At 52.0% G+C, this 18,867-nt stretch overlaps 1 protein-coding gene across 4 annotated transcripts in view; it reads right to left on the reverse strand.

The window, feature by feature from the left end:
* EPS15L1 (epidermal growth factor receptor pathway substrate 15 like 1) overlaps positions 1-18,867 on the reverse strand; it is a 119,778-nt gene that overhangs the window by 55,497 nt on the left and 45,414 nt on the right. For all 4 annotated transcript variants that reach the window (XR_003116882.1, XM_025367454.1, XM_025367456.1 and 1 more), the window contains exons 9-13: positions 16,449-16,682; positions 12,664-12,821; positions 9,272-9,428; positions 8,877-8,962; positions 4,036-4,108 (exon numbers count right to left, since the gene is read on the reverse strand). Coding sequence is in view for 3 of the 4 variants with exons in the window: in XM_025367454.1 (XP_025223239.1) it covers positions 4,036-4,108; positions 8,877-8,962; positions 9,272-9,428; positions 12,664-12,821; positions 16,449-16,682 (708 nt within the window). In the remaining variant the exon portion in view is untranslated. The remainder of the gene's footprint in view (positions 1-4,035; positions 4,109-8,876; positions 8,963-9,271; positions 9,429-12,663; positions 12,822-16,448; positions 16,683-18,867) is intronic.

The raw sequence follows: 18,867 nt of genomic DNA on the forward strand, positions 1-18,867 counted from the left end.
GGGAGACCCCAAAAAAAAAAAAAAAAAAAAAAAAAAAAGCTGTAAAAAGAACCCAATTAACTGGGTGTGGTGGCACATGCCTGTAATCCCAGCTACTCGGGAAGCTGAGGCACGAAAATCATTTGAACCTGGGAGGTGGAGGCTGCAATGAGCTGAGATCGCACACTTGCACTCCAGCCTAGGCAATAGAGTGAGACTCTGTCTCAAAAAAAAAAAAAAAAAAAAAGCAATTTAAAAATGGACATGAAAAAATATTTTTCAATACAAAAGGGCAAGGAATCGGAATTGATTTTTCTCCAAAGACTACATACAAATGGCCAATAAGCACATGGAAGGATACTCAACGTCGCTAAGGAAGCATGAGGGACATGCCAGTGAAACCCACAACGAGGCAGTGCTCCACACCCACCATGACGGCTACAAGGAAAAATGGGAAATCGGTAAGTGTTGGTGAGGCTGTGCAGAGCTGGCACCCTCATACACCGCTTATGGGAATGTAAAATGGTACAGCTACTTTGAAAAACAGTCTGGCAGCTCCTCAACAGTTACCATGTGGCCCAGCAAGTTCATTCCCAGGTATACACTCAAGATAAAGGCAAACAGGTGTTCACACAAAAACTTGCAGACAAATGTTCCTAGCAACAATATTTACAAAGCCAAAAAGTGGGAAAACCCAAACATCTATCAATTGAGGGATGGATGAGTAAAATGTGGCCCATCGTGGCTGGACACGGTGGCTCATGCCTGTGATCCCAGCACTCTGGGAGGCCGAGGCAGGCAGATTGCTTGAGTCCAGGAGTTCGAGACCAGCCTGGACAACACAGTGAGACCTCGTCTTTACAAAAAAAATTAAAAATTAGCCAAGCATGGTGGTACGTGCCTGTAGTCCCAGCAACTTGAGAAGCTGAGGTGGGAGGATCACCTGAGTCTGGGAGGCAGAAGTTGCAGTGAACCAAAGTGTGTCACTGTACTCCAGCCTGGGCAATGGAGTGAGACTCTGCCTCTTAAAACAAAAAAATGTGCTCCATCCACACAATGGAATATTATTCTGCCATAAAAAGGAATGCAATGCTAATACATGTTACAATACGGATGACCCTCAAAAACATGATGCTGAGTGGAAGAAGCCAGGCACAAAAGGTCATGTGTTGTATGATTCCACTGACAGGAGATGTCCGGAACTCCCAGGTAGCCACCTGAGATAAATGCAAACAGGTGTTCACACAAAAACCTACAGGCAATTGTTCCTAGCAACATTATTCACAACAGCCAAAAAGTGAGAAAACCCAAATATTCACCAATGGGAGGAACGGACGAAGACAATGTGCCCCGTCGTGACCAGGTGACCGGGTACAAATCCATACACACAGAAAAAAAATGAGTAGTTGCCAGGAGCTAGAGAAAGGGGAGAATGGGAAGTAACTGCTTAATGGGGATGAGGTTTCCTTTTGGGTTAATGGAAAGTTAGTGTCAAACTCTTCCATTCACTGAAAGAGAACAGTTAATGATGAATCTTTCAGAAAGTAACCTTCCATTTACTGTTCAGGGCTGGATGTTCTTTTGTGGGCCTACTGGCGCCTATGGGAGAAACAATCAGGTTCTGACTCGATAGAGTGATGGTTAATCAACACGGTGATTATGCGAAACACCACTGAAATGTACACTTCAATACAGCACATTTTACACAAATTATATCGTCATCCCTCAGATTGGTATCAAAATCTGCAGATGCTCAAGTGTGACGTAAACCGGTTTAGTGTTTGCATGTAACTTACACACATCACCTACCCTGCCACCACCCCATATTACTTACTTATTCATTTATTTTTCAGGCAGAGTCTCACTCTGTTGCCCAGGGTGGAGTGCAATAGTGCAATCACAGCTCACTACTGCCTTCAACTCCTGGGCTCAAGTGATTCTCCCACCTCAGTCTCCGGAGTAACTGGGACTACAGACACGTGCCACTACACCCGGCTTTTGCAAATATTTTGTAGAAACGGGGTCCCACTGTGTTGCGCAGGCTGGTCTCAAATTCCTGGGCTCAAGTGATCCTCCGGCCTTGGCCTTCCAAAGTGCTGGGATTACAGGTGTGAGCCACCACAGCCAGCCTTGTATACTTTAAATTATCTGTAGGTTATTTATAATACCTAATATAACGTAAATGCTATGTAAATAGTTATATTGTACTGTTTTATCAATTTGGATTATTTTTTATTGGTTTTTTTTTTTAATCTGTGGTTGCTTAGATAAAAGGATGCAGAACCCTTGGATACAGAGGGCCAACTTGTCTCAATTTTAGAAAAAGAGAAGCCACTGTCTATGGTTATAAGCAACTTTAAAAACTTCAGCCTGTAATTCCAGCACTTTGGGAGGCTGAGGCGGGCAGACCACAAGGTCAGCAGATTGAGACCATCCTAGCCAACATGGTGAAACCCCATCTCTACTAAAATACAAAAAATTAGCCAGGCGTGGTGGTGCGTGCCTTGTAATCCCAGCCACTCAGGAGGCTGAGACAGGGGAATCACTTGAACCAGGAGGTGGAGATTGCAGTGAGCCGAGATTGTGCCACTGCACTCCAGCGTGGCAACAGAGCAAGACTCCATTTCTAAAAAAAACCAAAAACTGAAAAAAAAAAAATCTTCACTCTCGCTAGGCTTGGTGGCTCACACCTCACACCTGTAATCCTAACACTTTGGGAGGCTGGGGCAGGAGAATCATTCGAGCTCAAGTGTTTGAGACCCTGTCTCTATTTGGAAAATTAAAAAAAAAAAAACTATTTTTTTAAAAAAACTTCTTCTCCGAGAAAACACCAAAACGACGGATGTCACAGCAGTGGCACCCGTCGACTGTGGGTAGGACCTGTGACCATGAGAGGGATCGCTCCCAACATAACCACCCTCTAAAAGCTGCGCGCTTTCTCCACCTGGTGGCCCAAGCGCAAGTCAGATGGCGGATGACACCAATGCAGCGTGGGGGGCAGGGGGGTGGTGTCAGAGGTCCTGGGATGGGCAACTGAGGTAACTTCCACGGAGGTTTCAGCAGTGGCATCCGGGGCTGGGGTCACGGCCATGGATGGGGCCAGGGCCAGGGCCAAGGCCACGGAGCTTGCAGAGGCAAGGCCAAGGGTGAGGAGTGGATGCCCGTCACCAAGCTGGGCTGCCTGGTCAAGGACGTGAAGATCAAGTCCCTGGAGGAGAGCTATCTCTTCTCCCTGCCCATTAAGGAATCTGAGATCATTGACTTTTGCCTGGGTGCCTCTCTCAAGGATGAGGTTTTCAAGATTATGCCGGTGCAGAAGCAGACCTGCGCCAGCCAGTGCACCAGATTCAAGGCATTTGTTGCTATCAGGGACTACAATGGCCACATCCGTCTGGGTGTTAAGTGCTCCAAGGAGGTGGCCACTGCCATCCACAGGGCCATCATCCCGGCCAAGCTCTCCATTGTCCCCATGTGCAGAGGCTACTAGGGGAACAAGATCGGCAAGCCCCACATTGTCCCTTGCAAGTGACAGGCCGCTGCAGCTCTGTGCTGGTGCACCTCATCCCCACGCCCAGGGGCACTGGCATCGTCTCAGCGCCTGTGCCCAAGAAGCCACTCATGATGGCTGGTATTGATGACTGCTACACCTCAGCCAGGGGCTGCACCGCCACCCTGGGCAACGTCGCCAAGGCCTCCTTTGATGCCATCTCTAAGATCTTCAGCTACCTGACCCTCGACCTCTGGAAGGAGACTGTATTCACCACGTCTCCCTATCAGGAATTCACGGACCACCTTGTCAAAACTCACACCAGAGTCTCCGTGCAGAGGACCTAGGCTCCAGCTGTGGCTACAACACAGCGTTTTTATGCAAGAAAAATAAAGTAAATTAAGTCTGAAAAACAAACAAACAAAAAAACCTGCATTCTGTAGCCCTCAAGAGCTCACGTTTGCATCCAGGGCAGACCCCCGCCCCTCCCCACCACCAGCCAGGGAGGGAAGTTTTCTAAACTACATTTAGCACAAAGTAGATGTAACCAAAACGAGCGAGCGCCTTACCTGCACCTCGCTGGTTTTCTGTCTGATTGCCTCTTCCTTTTCTCGAATGTCTTGTTCCAGTGAATATTTCTCTCTGAATGTTTAAAAACATTTCATGAAAACAAGAGTGAATAGTAAGCCTCCACTCCTCAAGACCCGATTCCATTCATCCCCACAAAAGCCCCTCTGTGTGCTGGCAGAAGTCTAAGAATGAGCCCCAGCGACTGCTCGCCCTGTACGGTCCCTTCCCCGTCGACTGTGGTTAGGACCTGTGACCACGGGAGGGATCGCTCCCAACGTAACGACCCTCTAAAACCTGCGTGCTTTCTCCACCTGGCAGCCCAAGTGCAAGTCAGAGACATCCCAAGTGTGATAAGGACCCAACGCACCCTTGCTGACTTTGAAGGTGGAGGGGCCACACGAGGGGGAATGGGGGCAGTGTCTAGGAGCACAGAGTGGCCCTGGTTGACACTCAGCAGGGAAAAAGAGACCCTGGACCCCCAGCCGCAGGGAACTGGATTCTGCCCACACCTGAATGAGCCTGGAAACAGATTCTTCCCCTAGAGCCTCCAATAAGAGCCCAGCCCAGTCGACGCCTTGACTTCAACCTAAGACACCCCCGGGCACCCCAGGGGGGCCTTTTTGGCTTCCCCCTTTTTTTTTTTTTTTTTTTTTTTTGAGACAGAGTCTCGCTCTGTCACCCAGGCTGGAATGCAGTGGCACAATCTTGGCTCACTGCAACCTCTGCCTCCATGGTTCAAGCGATTATCCTGCCTCAGTCTCCCGAGTAGCTGGGACTACAGGCATGTGCCACCACACCCGGCTAATTTTTGTATTTTTAGTAGAGACGGGGTTTCACTGTATTAGCCAGGATGGTCTCGATCTCCTGACCTTGTGATCCACCCGCCTCGGCCTCCCAAAATACTGGTATTACAGGCGTGAGCCAACGTGCCTGGCCTTTTTTTTTGTTTTTTGTTTTTGAGACAGGCTCTTGCTCTGTCACCCAGGCTGGACTGCAGTGGCACGATCATAGCTCACTGCAGCCTTGACCTCCTGGGCTCAAGCAATCCTCCCACCTTAGCCTCCTGAGTAGCTAGGACCACAGGTGTGTGCCACCAGGCCTGGCAAATTTTGTATTTTTTGTAGCCTAGGTCTCATTATGTGGCCCAGGCTGGTCTGGACCTCCTGGGCTCAACCAATCCTCTCACCTTGGCCTCCCAAAGCACTGGGATTACAGGCATGAGCCATAGCACCCGGCCTTCTTTTATTTTTAAACTGAGATAGAATTCGTGCATGTATTTCCTAGCACTGCTGTAACAAATCACCAACTGGGTGGCTTGGAACAGGAAAAATTGATTACAGGTGTGAGCCACAAGGCCCAGCGTTCAGTGCCCTTATAAGAAGGACCCCAGAGAGCTCCCTTTGCTCCTTTTGCCCTGTGAGGACATGGCAAGAAGGTGACTCTCCACGAATCAGCAAATGGGCCCTCAGCAGACTGGATCTGCTGGTATCTTGAGGTTGGACTTTGCAGCCTCCAAAACTATGAGAAATCTCTGATGTTGAAGTCACCCATTCAGAGTGGTCTGTTAAAGCAGTATGAATGGACTAAGACTCTCCTCTTGTGCCCAAAGAGGCTGCCTCAGGGACAGGAACACCATGTGTCTAACAGACCCTGCCTCCTGCCCAGGGACCCAGGACTTGTGCAATAATAAGGCCCTCTCAGGGACATTTCACCAGACACAAAATAACTATGATCATCGGAATATTCATTTCCACAAGCCCAGAAACTTACAATACAAAGTGCTCTTTAAACTGAAGGACCTGACATGCCCTTGCGGGCTCATGGCAGTGTGAAACCGTAAGAGGAAAGCTCAGGCTGGGCGCGGTGGTTCACGCCTGTAATCCCAGCACTTTGGGAGGCCAAGGCGGGCGGATCACAAGGTCAGGAGATCGAGACCATGGTGAAACCCCGTCTCTACTAAAAATAGAAAAAAGTAGCCGGGCGCAGTGGCGGGCGCCTGTAGTCCCAGCTACTCGGGAGGCTGAGGCAGGAGAATGGCGTGAACCCGGGAGGCGGAGCCTGCCGTGAGCCGAGATTGCGCCACTGCACTCCAGCCTGGGCGACAGAGCGAGACCCCGCCCCACAAAAAAAAAAAAAAAAAAAAGAGGAAAGCTCAGCCCACACTCCCCCAGTCCAAGGGCCACTCTCAGAGCTACCTGCTCAAGGGGCCACTGCAGGCCCCAGCCTCCTACAGACAGGCGCTCTGCACACACCAGCCTGTCACCTCCACATTGGGGAAACAAGGCTTCTGGCTGCCTGAGGCCACACTGGGGTGATTCATGCCCCAGCATCCCTTCCTAGACCCTGACCCTTGCACGACAGGGGCTCCCTCTATCCTTGGCCTGCCAGTCCTGATTCTCAGGCCTGCCCAGGCTCTAGCATGCTGGCCCTGCATCCTCAAGACACCCTCAGTCTTGTCAGGCTGCACATCCCTGCTGATCGCCAGTTTGGATAATGCAGCCCCCAGGAGCCAGGACAGAACAGGAACCGTCCGCTGCACTGAGCATTAAGTGGGGTGTCTGTCTCAGGCCGTGGCTGAGGTTTTCTTTTCTTTTCTTTTTTTTTTTTTTGAGACAGAGTCTCACTCTGTCACCCAGGCTGGAGTGCAGTGGCACAATCTCGGCTCACTGCAAGCTCCGCCTCCCGGGTTCATGCCATTCTCCTGTCTCAGCCTCCCAAGTAGCTGGGACTACAAGTGCCTGCCACCACACCGGGCTAATTTTTTGTATTTTTAGTAGAGACGGGGTTTCACCGTGTTAGTCAGGATGGTCTCGATCTCCTGACCTCATGATCCGCCGCTTGGCCTCCCAAAGTGCTGGGATTACAGGCGTGAGCCACTGCGCCCGGCCGGCTGAGGTTTTCTAACCTGCCACCCACCTTGATCCCCTCCAAGACTTAATCTGCCTTTGCTCATCAGGGCTCTGCTAACAGCACAAAACCAAACCCAGAGGAGCTGACAGAATAGTGCACCTGTTAATATGACCCCCGGGGATCCCCCAGCTAGGACTAGGATCCAGTCCTCTCTGGGAAAGTCAAAGCCCTTTCCATTTTCAGCCAAGTAAACAATCTTCTTCCCACAGAGGGCAAAGTACCTTTGGGCCCTTCTGCTTGGTGTCCCGACATCACAAGAGTCCACCCTGTCCTAGAATCGACTGGAAAAAAGATGTTGGCTGGCACAGTTGCTCACGCCTATAATCCTAGCACTTTGGGAGGCCAAGGCCAGAGGATCACTTGAGCTCAGGAGTTCGAGAGCAGCCTGGGCAACATGGCAAAACCCTATCTCTACCAAAAATACAAAAAAATTAGCCAGGCGTGGTGTCATGCACCTGTACTCTCAGCTACCTGGGAGGCTGAGTGGGAAGATCACTTGAGCCCAGGAGGCAGAGGTTGCAGTGAGCTGAGATCACACCACTATACTCCAGCCTAGGTGACAGAGTGAGACTCTGTCTCAAATTAAAAAAAAAAAAAAAAAATCTAGCTGGCATGGTGGTGCGTCCTAGCTACTCAGGAGGCTGAGGTGGGAGGATTGCTTAAGCCCAGCAGACAGAGGCTACAGTGAGCCATGATCACGCCACTACACTCCAGCCTGGGTGAGAGCAAGATCCTGTCTAAAAAATAAACAACAAAAAAGGATGTCATTCGTGAAGAGGATCCAGAGCGGAATACAGGAAGTGACTTCATTTCTTTATACCAAACTCTAAAAGTGCAGACAGCCCATCCAAAGCCCCGTTTACACACGAGGAAACTAAGGCACTAGGCAAGGAGGTGAGTCAGAGACCTGGAGGCCCCTTCACACCGTCAGCTGCTGGGTCCTAAGCCCGCTCCTCACCATCCGAGACCCAACTGCTCTAGCTGTCAAGGCCTTCCTAGCACTGGGGAGGGGCTGGTGCCTGGGGCTACTGAGCTGCGACCTGCTTGAGACCACACAGCTGCCACGGGCTCTGCCCATGACCTGCCTGGAACCACACAGCTGCCACGGGCTCTGCCCACGACCTGCCTGGAACCACACAGCTGCCACAGGCTCTGCCCATGACCTGCCTGGAACCACACAGCTGCCACGGGCTCTGTCCATGACCTGCCTGGGACCACACAGCTGCCACCCACAGGCTCTGGTCAAGACCTGCTGGGACCACACAGCTGCCACCTCTGCCCACGACCTGTCTGGGACCACACAGCTGCCACGGGCTCTGCCCACGACCTGCCTGGGACCACACAGCTGCCACGGGCTCTGCCCATGACCTGCCTAGGACCACACAGTTGCCACGGGCTCTGGTCAAGACCTGCCTGGGACCACACAGCTGCCACGGGCTCTGCCCACGACCTGCCTGGGACCACACAGCTGCCACGGGCTCTGTCCATGACCTGCCTGGGACCACACAGCTGCCACCCACAGGCTCTGGTCAAGACCTGCCTGGGACCACACAGCTGCCAGCTCTGCCCACGACCTGCCTGGGACCACACAGCTGCCACGGGCTCTGCCCATGACCTGCCTAGGACCACACAGTTGCCACGGGCTCTGGTCAAGACCTGCCTGGGACCACACAGCTGCCACGGGCTCTGCCCACGACCTGCCTGGGACCACACAGCTGCCACGGGCTCTGGCTGAGGCTGATTCAAATGGAAAATGTCATTCTTCAAGCCCCCTGAGCCAGCTGAGGATCTCAGAAGCTATATCTTTTCCTTCCTTCTGAATAAACCTGTGATGAGCAAACTTCCAGGTGAGTCTCTGATATTTCCGATAACAAACTGGGAGAGTTCGTGTAACGTTTGGATGCGGAGGGAAGGGCCGTTTCCAACGTACCTTTGTAACTGGGCAATCTCTTGACTGATGTCATCGAGCTCCTTCACGCCAGTAAACTCCCCGGAGCCGAGAGAGCCCGAGCTGTCCTAGAATCGAATTCAGAGGCGAGATCTCTAATTAGCAATCTGACATCACCTGACAGGAGGCACCAGCAGGTCTTGGGCCCCGGGATAAAATTGTCCCGTTAGTACACAGGGTGAGGTAGCCAAAGTGCCAGCCCCCTGCCTGGGGAAATACCTGGGCAGCCAAGCCACCCTCCCAGGGGCCCCTACTGGGGAAGGAAGGGACCACAGGCAGCACCCACCACCAATTGTGGGCTGTGTGCCACCAGTGCCACCTGGTGGCAGGCGGCGGGAAGGGATGTGAATACCCCCCCGGGCGTGACCAGCACTCACCGGGCCGGGCGTGCCTCTCTCTGAGGGCGGGACCATGTCTGGCGAGAGGACTTGAGGGGGGTCGATGCCTTTACTGACCTTCTGCTGAATGAAATACATAGCTAACGCGAATTGGTCTTTGCTTAACTTCCCCGTTTGCCTCGTATCGGCCAGGGCCCTGGGAGAAACGTGGGGATGCTAATTACACATCACAGGCTCCGACTCAGCCTGAACACAAGTCACCGATCCCATGCTTTTCAAAAATCACAGTGACGAAAACAATGGCAGGGCGCAGTGGCAAGCCCCAGCTCCTTTCCTACTTCACATCTCCTTCCCAGAAAGTGGCCCGGGGGTTCCCCACTCCCAGCGTCCCCCACCCTAGGAGGGCTGTCGGGGCTGGAGAACCCTGAGGCCCTGCCCCTGGGCTGAGGAGCCGACCCCTTGGGAAACCTCACTAGGGCTAAGAGATGCAGCTGCCTCTTCCTTTGGTTTATCTCGTGCGTGGGGCAGGTTCTGATGCCGCATGCGTGGAGTAGACCAGCCCTTCCGTGGAAATGGGTGCGGAGACCAAGCATCCACACGCGGCTCTGGGTCATCTGAATGGCCCCGGTCACTGGCCTTCAATGGGGGTGACAGCAGCACTTTGGGGTGTCATCATGAAGGAAGAATCAGCAATGACTCTCTTTCCTTGTTATGAACAGAATGTTTATGTACCCCCAGATTCCTATGTCCAAATCCTACCCCTCAATGGGATGGTGTTGGGAGATGGGGCCTCTGGGGGGCGATGAGGTCATGAGGGTGGAGCCTCATAAGTGGGATTAGTGCCCTTATAAAAAAGGCTCTAGAAGGCTCTCTCTGCTTCTTTTGCCATGTGAGGACACAGCAAGCAGGCGGCCATCTACAAACTAGGCAGTGAGCCCTCACAAGACACTGGATCTGCCGGTGCCTGGATCACGGACTCCCATCCTGCAGAGCTGTGAGAAACATCTGTTTCTAAGCCACTCTGTCCGTGGCAGTTTGTCACAGCAGCCCAATGGACTAAAACACTCCTCTTGTGCCCAAATGAGGCTGCCACAGGGGCATGGCCGCAATGCACAGGACAGTCCCCCACAACTAAGCATCCTCTGCCCACATGGCTCTTGGATGTCCTGAAAGATAGGCCAAGGCAGCATTTGAATAGCAGCACACAGTGGTTCCACGGAACTGAGGTGACAGGCTCCCCGACACTCATAATCAAGGAGCCAGCCAGGGCCGGTCATGGTGGCTCACGCCTGTAATCCCAGCACTTTGGGAGCCAAAGTGGGCGGATCACCTGAGGTCAGGAGGTCAAGACCAGCTTGGCCAACATGGGGAAATCCCGTCTCTACTAAAAATACAAAATTTAGCCGAGCATGGTGGCCTGTAATCCCAGCTGCTCAGGAGGCTGAGGCACAAGAATCACTTGAACCTGGGAGGCGGAGGTTGCAGTGAACAGAGATCGCACCAATGCACTCCAGCCTGGGCAACAGAGTGAGTCTCTGTCTCAAAAAAAAAAAAAAAAAAAAGGCGGGGGAACCAGCCAGGAAAGGAAGGAAAGGACCCTTGTTGATCAAGGATAAGGCCTTGGGGTCTGTGAAAAATGTGTTCCCTCACCCATGCCACCCTCTCAACATGGGACCTCCTTTCCCACCTCGTGTGTAGTTATGGCAGAAGCCGTTATGGCAGAAGCTCCCCCCTCTACCAAAGAGAGCTGGGACAGTACTAACAGACTTATTTATGCCCAAATGCAGTGCGTGAACAGAGTTGCGGAGAATGAGCAGATTTCAAGGAACATCGCTGATAAAGGCTGCTTTAAAATGCCTAGTTGTCCCCACAGTTGGAGGCCCTGACGATTTCACACTGCCACTATCTCTCCCCAGTCTACCCCTGCGGGCCCCAGCCTGCTCATGGGCTGCAGCTGCCTCTCCACTCCCGTCCCTTCTCTGCTCCAGCCATCTCTCAAGGAGCATGGGGTCCCAGGCCCACCTGTGGAGGGTTCTGAGAGAAAAAGGGCTTGGGGGTGGCTCAGTCGGCGGCCATCCGGCTCTGACACCACACCCTGCTCTGCTGACCTGTACGGTGGCGGCCATCGCAGGGACAAAGCCTCCATCTTCATGCTCCCCCTCCTTCCAGTCCCTCCAAGGAGGTGTGTCGTCTACAGTGGGCCACGGCCCCGCCCCGGGCACCCACAGACACATCTTTCCTTGTGGTTGTCTATTCAAGAGCCCAATTATCCTTTCCTTTCCCTTTGCTGCCTGCATGGAATGACCTCTGAGTTCCTTCTTTTGATCCAGGTGGATTCATGATTTCCTGTGTCATTTCCATGTCATTACATCATGTACCAATTGCAGCATGCATTATAAATTACTTTCCCTCTACTGCCCCCTGGACATGACAGTCAGGGTGTCAGGGCACTAACCAGGAATTGTGTGTATGTTGGTTTCACAGTTAAAGGGGACACTGTTTTTGTGGTTTCTAAAAGGGACAGTGGATCCGAGGCAGGTGAGACCCATTGTCCCTAGCCAGTCGGAGGTGGCTTGGCCGTTTGGGTGATGACTCTGTGACAGCTGGTTCTCAGGCTCCCACCTCACAGTATGGACATCTGTGAATTACCACTAAGGACAGTCATTTCCCCCAAGCCACTAAGTAACATCCTGAATTTCACTGCTCTACTTGGAGGGATTTGCCTCTTGAGAATTATCCAACAATTCTCTCCTTTTGATAGCTCCCAAGTGAAACCTTCTCTAAGGCCGCAAAGTTCTGAGCAACAAGCTCAAAAGTGACTTCAGCCCTGGCCAGTGGCAAGAGGAGTGCCCCAGCCCTATAAAGTAGGCTGTGTCCAGCCCTGGGGGAAAGTGGGGGTGAGGCCGACTCCTCAACTGGGCTCTGAGGTGCAGAAAGGGTCTCCCTGTGCTCACCCGCCTGCCGGGAGCCAAAGCACTGGCCTTTCCAGAGCAGGGCCTCCCACAGGAGGCAGCTGTAGCCCCCATCCCCGTCACCACCCCCTAGGCCATTCCGCTACAGGCTCCAAGACCCTGCTGCCCACACCTCCCGAAGGCAGCTGTGGCAAAGGCCAGGCCTCCTGCTAGAACCAGTATCATGGCCAGCAAGAACAGGGCCCAGCTGTGTGAGCAGATGGCCTGGGAGCTCTTGAGAGGGGCCAGAGGGCCCTCCTACTGGAAGACAGTGAACTGACCAGCATGGAGCATGGGCTTCAAGCCTTGGCACATGCACCTTGCTCAGCCTCTGTCAGGCCGGGGAGAATAAAGGACACCAGACACAGTGGAAGCCTGTGACAAGCTGGAAGGGGCCCCCTGACCACCACCCTCCACAGTCTTCACCCATAGGCCCCCTGGAGCAACCCACAGCCATGACTGCCACCCGTCCGGCCTCACCATATGTGTGCTAGAAGGTTCTGGGTGAGGCCCGAGTGCATGAAGATCTCCTTCACCTCCTGGCCACTCACGTAGCCGTCCAGGTCCAGATCGGTCTTCAGGAATATCTCATCAAATCGCATCTTGTCTGCCACCGGCACCACCCAGTTCACTGTTGGCTGAAACAGTTTTTGGCAAAACAGTTAATCTGGAAGCTTTTTATGACCCCCAGACACATGCTTTTTGATGATGGGGCGATTAAAGCACTTCCATGCACATTTGGCATCAAACTCTCCTCACTTCCATGAGCTGAGGGCAGATGAGATCCTTGTTCTGTAACTGGCTAAACTGAGGCTGAGACAGGTTGAGGCTGGCTCTGTGAAGCTCACCCAGATGCCAGTCTGTACCTCTCTCCACCCCATCACCCGCTCTGCTTGTCCATCTACCCTGCCACCTAGGGCGTGAGGGAGGCTGTGATCTTCAGGGGATGGGTTCAAACATGCCAGGAAAGATCCCCCTGAGCACCCACTTGGAAGGACTGTCCCCGGAGAGCCGGCCCTGCCACATGCCAGCCTCCCTGGTCCTCCCACTCTTCGTCCCCCAGAGGCTGCCCTACAGGCAGCCAAAGTGTCCCGTCCCAGGACTCTGTAGACCACTCTTCTATGTCCCTGACCCCGCTCCTGAGACAACAGATACCCCCAAGCTGTCAGTGCAGACACACCACTTACAGGTAACAAATGAGACCCCATTATCCAAGAGGGCCGCCACCCACAAGGCCCCACCAACATTCATGCACTCCCAACCCCGCCAGGGCAGACGGAGCCACAAACCCAGTGCAGCTTGAGGTTCACAGCCCCGGGGCTGGGCCACCTGCTGCACCTGCGGCCCCCTCACCGCCGGCTCAGTTAACTTGAGAGAGGCAAACGCCATCATGGGTCAACCAGGGCCCGGTCACCTCCTGGTTCAGAGGCATTGAGGCCCCTCAGGCACTCGGGCAGGCCTCTTCCGTGGCCCACTCCGCCTGCATTACCGCGGGCCTTCAACAAACCCACCACGCCACAGTTCACGGCATCTGTGTCCTGAACTCTAGACATGCTTTTCCTCTTCCCGTTTTTTTTTTTTTTTAACTAATATTTATACAAATCACTCCTTTTAAACAATCTCGTAATAGCAATGAGAATCAATACCTGATTGAATTATCTAGATGATGAGGAAGTGGAGAGAAAAAGGACAGGCAAATGTGGCTGGAGGGATCAATTGTTCCTCCTCCACACAGCAACTGTACAAAAAGCTGCAACCCACTCCTCACCTTCAACGAATGCCATGATGCCTGAAACTGCCACTCAAAGTCATTCCTCTTAGTTATGAAAGGATTTCTTAGGCCGGGAGCGGTGGCTCACGCCTACAATCCTAACACTTTGGGAGGCCAAGGTGGGTAGACAGCCTGAGGCCAGGAGTTTGAGACCAGCTTGGCCAACATGGTGAAACCCTACTTACTAAAAACGTGAAAAATTAGCCAGGTGTGGTGGTGGGCACCTGTAATCCCAGTTACTCAGGAGGCTGAAGTGGGAGAATTGTTTGAACCTGGGAGGTGGAGGTTGCAGTGAGCTCAGATTGTGCCACTGCATTCTAGCCTGGGCGACAGAGCAAGACTCTGTCTTGGGGGAAAAAAAAAAAAAGGATTTCTCAAAGAGTTAACACAGTGTTGACAATCCAAAGATGTCCATAGGATTGAGGAGAAGGGACTCCTGGTCAAGACTGGGAAACAATGGTTAAACTCATTTACTCTTCATGAACAAGTCTCCTGTGATGTCCAAATCTAACGGGCTCCTGATATCAACTCGGGGAATTCAGAAAGCAAGCTTGGGAAACAAGGGATACCATGTGACCCAGATCAGCTTAGTTCAGGGGTTTCATGTAGCAAGTATGTGTGATGAAGTACAGCAAGGACTTGATCAAACAATTTATCAAAATCTATGGAGCTAGGCCAGGCACAGTGCTCCTGCCTGTAATCCCAGCACTTTGGGAGGCCAAGGCAGAAGGATCCCTCAAGCCCAGGAGTTCAAGACCAGCCAGCATAACACAGCAAGACCCCATCTCTACAAAATAAATAAATAAATAAATAAAATTAGCTACGCGTGGTGGCATCCGCCTGTCCCAGCTACTGGGGAGGCTGAGGTGGAAGGATCACTTGAGCCCAGGAGGTTGAGATAGCAGTGAGCCGTGATTGCCCCATTGCACTCCAGCCGGGGCAGCAGAGCAAGATCCTGTCTCTTATATATTTAAAAAAAAAAAAAATCTGTGGATCTAATTCAAATGATGAGAGTTCAGATGGCAAGAGCAACCTGACTTTTACTTGTTGGCATTGTACTATGTAAATTTTGTGAGCTGCCTCAAGTCTGGTGGACATAAAGATGCCAACAAATGAATTCTAATAAGAAATGGGCTTGCTGCCTTTAAGTCGAGGGGCTACAGCAAGCTAACCTCAGAAGCCAGGGATCACAAAGAGGTAATGGGAGTCAGACAAGCTGAGCTGTGGCAGGACATAGAAACAAGGGGGGTTCTGTGTCCCACGGGTCCAAAGAAGAAATTACGTATGAAATTATGGCTCTGGGATGACAAGAGTCCTAATAATATTTGCTGGGCAAACAAAAGGAACTCACTGCCTGATTTCTGGGGCCTCAGGGTAGGTCAGCAGCAAGATTCTGGTGCGAACTTGGCTGTAAACCCAACACGGGGCAGCCTTGCCCGTGGAGCTGGCTCTCCCAGTGAGGGCTGGGCTTTAAGGCCAGCTCAGCAGTCACAGGTCCCAAGGGAAGCAGATCAGACCCTGGTGGCCGGAAGTGGCTTCACTCAAACCTGGCATGAGGGCAAAATTGGGTGGCCCTTGGGGGCCCCAGACAAGAGTGTTGCTGGCCTGGAGATGAGGAAGGTGGAGTGCAGGGAGCATGTGAACTGTAGGCCCCCAGAAATGCTGGTTTTCATGACTGTGATCCTACCAGTGACGTCCTCGGGGCAGGAGCTATACCCTCCCACCCCACCCCAACAGGGGCCACTGGTAAAACCAGTCTAGTCAGAGGGTCTCGAGAAAACCACCAGAAGATCACCAGAGAGGCGGGTTATGAAGCTGGGTGACCTGTGCCCGCCAGTGAGTTTGGCCCCACTAGCTTCCTTGCCAGTAAAGCACCTCCCCAACCTGACCTTCAATACTTAATAAGAACTCTTGGCAAGAGCTCTGCAGACACAGGCTGGGCACAGTGGCTCATACCTGTAATCCCAGCACTTTGGGAGGCCGAGGCAGGAGGATCACTTGAGCCAAGGAGTTCAAGACCAGCCTGGGTAACATGGGGAGACCTCATCTCTATTGAAATAATGAGATAAACGAATACTTTTTTTTTTTTGAGATGGAGTTTCGCTCTTGTTGCCCGGGCTGGAGTACAGTGGCGCGATCTCAGCTCACTGCAACCTCCGTGTCCCAGGTTCAAGTGATTCTCCCGCCTCAGCTTCCTGGTGGCTAGGATTACAGGTGCGCACCACCACGCCAGCTAATTATTTTTTGTATTTTCAGTAGAGGTGGGGTTTCACCATGTTGGCCAGGATGGTCTCGATCTCCTGACCTCGAGACCTGCCCACATCGGCATCCCAAAGTGCTAGGATTACAGGCGTGAGCCACTGCGCCTGGCTGCAAATATTTTTTAAAAACATTTCATCACAAGCTTGACCGCTCTGGGGTTGCATGTTAAGAACTCCCAAGAAACATCCTACTGTGCTCTGAGAGGGGACTGTGCCCACTGAGGGCTCCATACCTGTGTTTGCTTGAGGCTGTGCTTGGGGGACAGGCTCCCTGTGCTGTTGAGGCTGCTGACGCTGCCGTGGGACGGCGTGGAGCGGAGGCTGTCTTTTGGTGGGGGGCTGGCGGGCAGGACAGGGACGGCGCCAGGGAACACAGTCTTCTTTCTCTTGGAGGGGGGGATGAGGGACGGGGGCAGGGCGGAGGGCACGGGCTCCTTCTCCAGGGCTCGGTACACCAAGTGCATGGCCTGCGGGTGCAAACGACAATGGCGCTGAAGGGACAAGGCTGGGGCCGGGCACCACCAAGAGAAGGCAGAGGGCAGCCCTTTTGGGGGCTGCAGTGACAGGACAGACACTCTGTGAGGACGCTCCCAAGCTGACCAGAGGGAAAAAACAATCATTCCAGATGAGTTATCTTTTATGTGTAACTTTCCGAGACATGTATTGAATTATTCCTCCAGACTGAAATGCACACAGAAAGAATTCAATCAAGGCAGACTCGGTATGTATCCCTTCACCACTCAGGGAGGCCACCGGCTCCAGGGCTGGCACCTTCCCAGTACTGATTTGGAAGTCTAAAGACACCAGAAGAGAGGTTTGTACTTCAAGACGTTCAGGAGTAGTCCCAGCTACTTGGGAGGCTGAGGTGGGAGGATCACCTGAGCCCAGGAGAGGGAGGCTGCAGTGAGCTGTGATCGCGCCACTGCACTCCAGCCTGGGTGACAGAGCGACACCCTGTCTCTATAAAACAAAACAAAAAACAGTGGAACTGAGGATGCATCCATAAGGCAGGCCACAGCCATAGAAATAAATTCTTTGTAGAAGGCCAACTAATAAAAGTCTAAGGAATGATGGTTTTGATGAGCACATCACCGTTTGGGAGCCACCATCATCGTAATTAATCTTGCCAGGTTAAGGCAAGACTCATCAGCGGTGGTGGAACTTTAGGGAAGAGTCTGAGAGTCATAGGTGCTGACAGTATCAAGGCATCCCCCACAAGAGACAAACTGAGCACCGAGGGAAAAAGAGCAACTGCCCAGAGGAAGCCACAACCTTGCCCCACCTTGACCCAGTGATGAATGTCAACATGGCAGTAAGAAGGCACGTTGACATCATGCTCCCCCAGGTGGGAGACCCATGTGGGGCAGGTGTGACCTCCGTGGGATTCCTGTCCCACAACAGTGCACGACCTGGGTCATCAAGAGGACCTGGCAGCCAGGCCCAGGGACACTCCATAACTGCTGGCCTGTGCTCTTCAAAATGTTGACATTGAAGCCAGGCATGGTGGCTCATGCCTGTAATCTCAGCAGTTTGGAGGCCGAGACGGGCAGATCACCTGAAGTCAGGAGTTCAAGACCAGGCTGGCCAACAGGGAGAAACCTCATCTCTACTAAAAATACAAAAAACAAAAAAAAATTAGCCAGGCATCGTGGTGAGAGCCCATAATCCCAGCTACTTGGGAGACTGAGGCAGGAGAATCGCTTGCATCCAGGAGGTGGAGGTTGCAGTGAGCTGAGATTGCGCCACGGCACTCCAGCCTGAGTGACAGAGTGAGATTGCCTCTCAAAAACAAAACAACAACAAAAAAACAAAAAGTCCATGTCGAGAGACACGAAGAGAGACAGAGGAACTGTTCTAGATTCCAGGAAATGAAAGACAAAGGACAACAGGATGTAACACACAGGACTGGGTTCTCTTTAGATACAGGGACATTTTTGGGACAACTGATAAATCTGAGTAATATCCTGGGATTAGATAATAATAGACACACTCATACAGAATGTAAGGTGTATATATAGGATATAATGAAAATATCATAAATGCGATGCTATCATGTGAATTTCCTGATTTTGAAGTGGATAATGGTTATGTGTAAAAGAAGTCCTTCTTTTTAGGAAATACGCACTGAAGTGTTTATGGATGAAGAGGCATCATGTCTGCAACTTAACTCTAAAATAGTTCAAAGGTAAACTTCACGCAGCAGTAGGGAGGGAGAAAAAGGGAGGGAGGGAGGAAGAAGGGAGGAGAAAAATAAGACAAATGTAGTAAATTAGCGACACTGGGAAATTTGAGTGAAGAGTTTTCAAAAGAATTCTCTGTGGGAGGTCGCTTGAGTTCGAGGCTGCAGCAAAGGTATTCACGTCACTGCACTCCAGCCGGGGTGACAAAACAAGACTCTGTCTCAAAAACAGAAAATAATTCTCCATATTACAGGTTGAGTGTCCCTTATCCAAAATGCTTGGGACCACAGGGTTTCAGATTCTGGAGTTTTCTGAATTTCTGAAGGTGTGTGTTACACGTACTGGTTCAGCATTACTAATCCAAAAATCTGAAATCCTCCAATGAGCATTTCCTTTGAGTGTCATGTTGGTGCTCAGAAAATTTCAGATCTCGAAGCATTCCGGTTTCAGACTTTCAGATTAAGGATACACT

This window comes from Theropithecus gelada, chromosome 19 (genome assembly GCF_003255815.1).
Source record: "Theropithecus gelada isolate Dixy chromosome 19, Tgel_1.0, whole genome shotgun sequence".
Classification (NCBI taxonomy): Eukaryota; Metazoa; Chordata; class Mammalia; order Primates; family Cercopithecidae; genus Theropithecus; species Theropithecus gelada.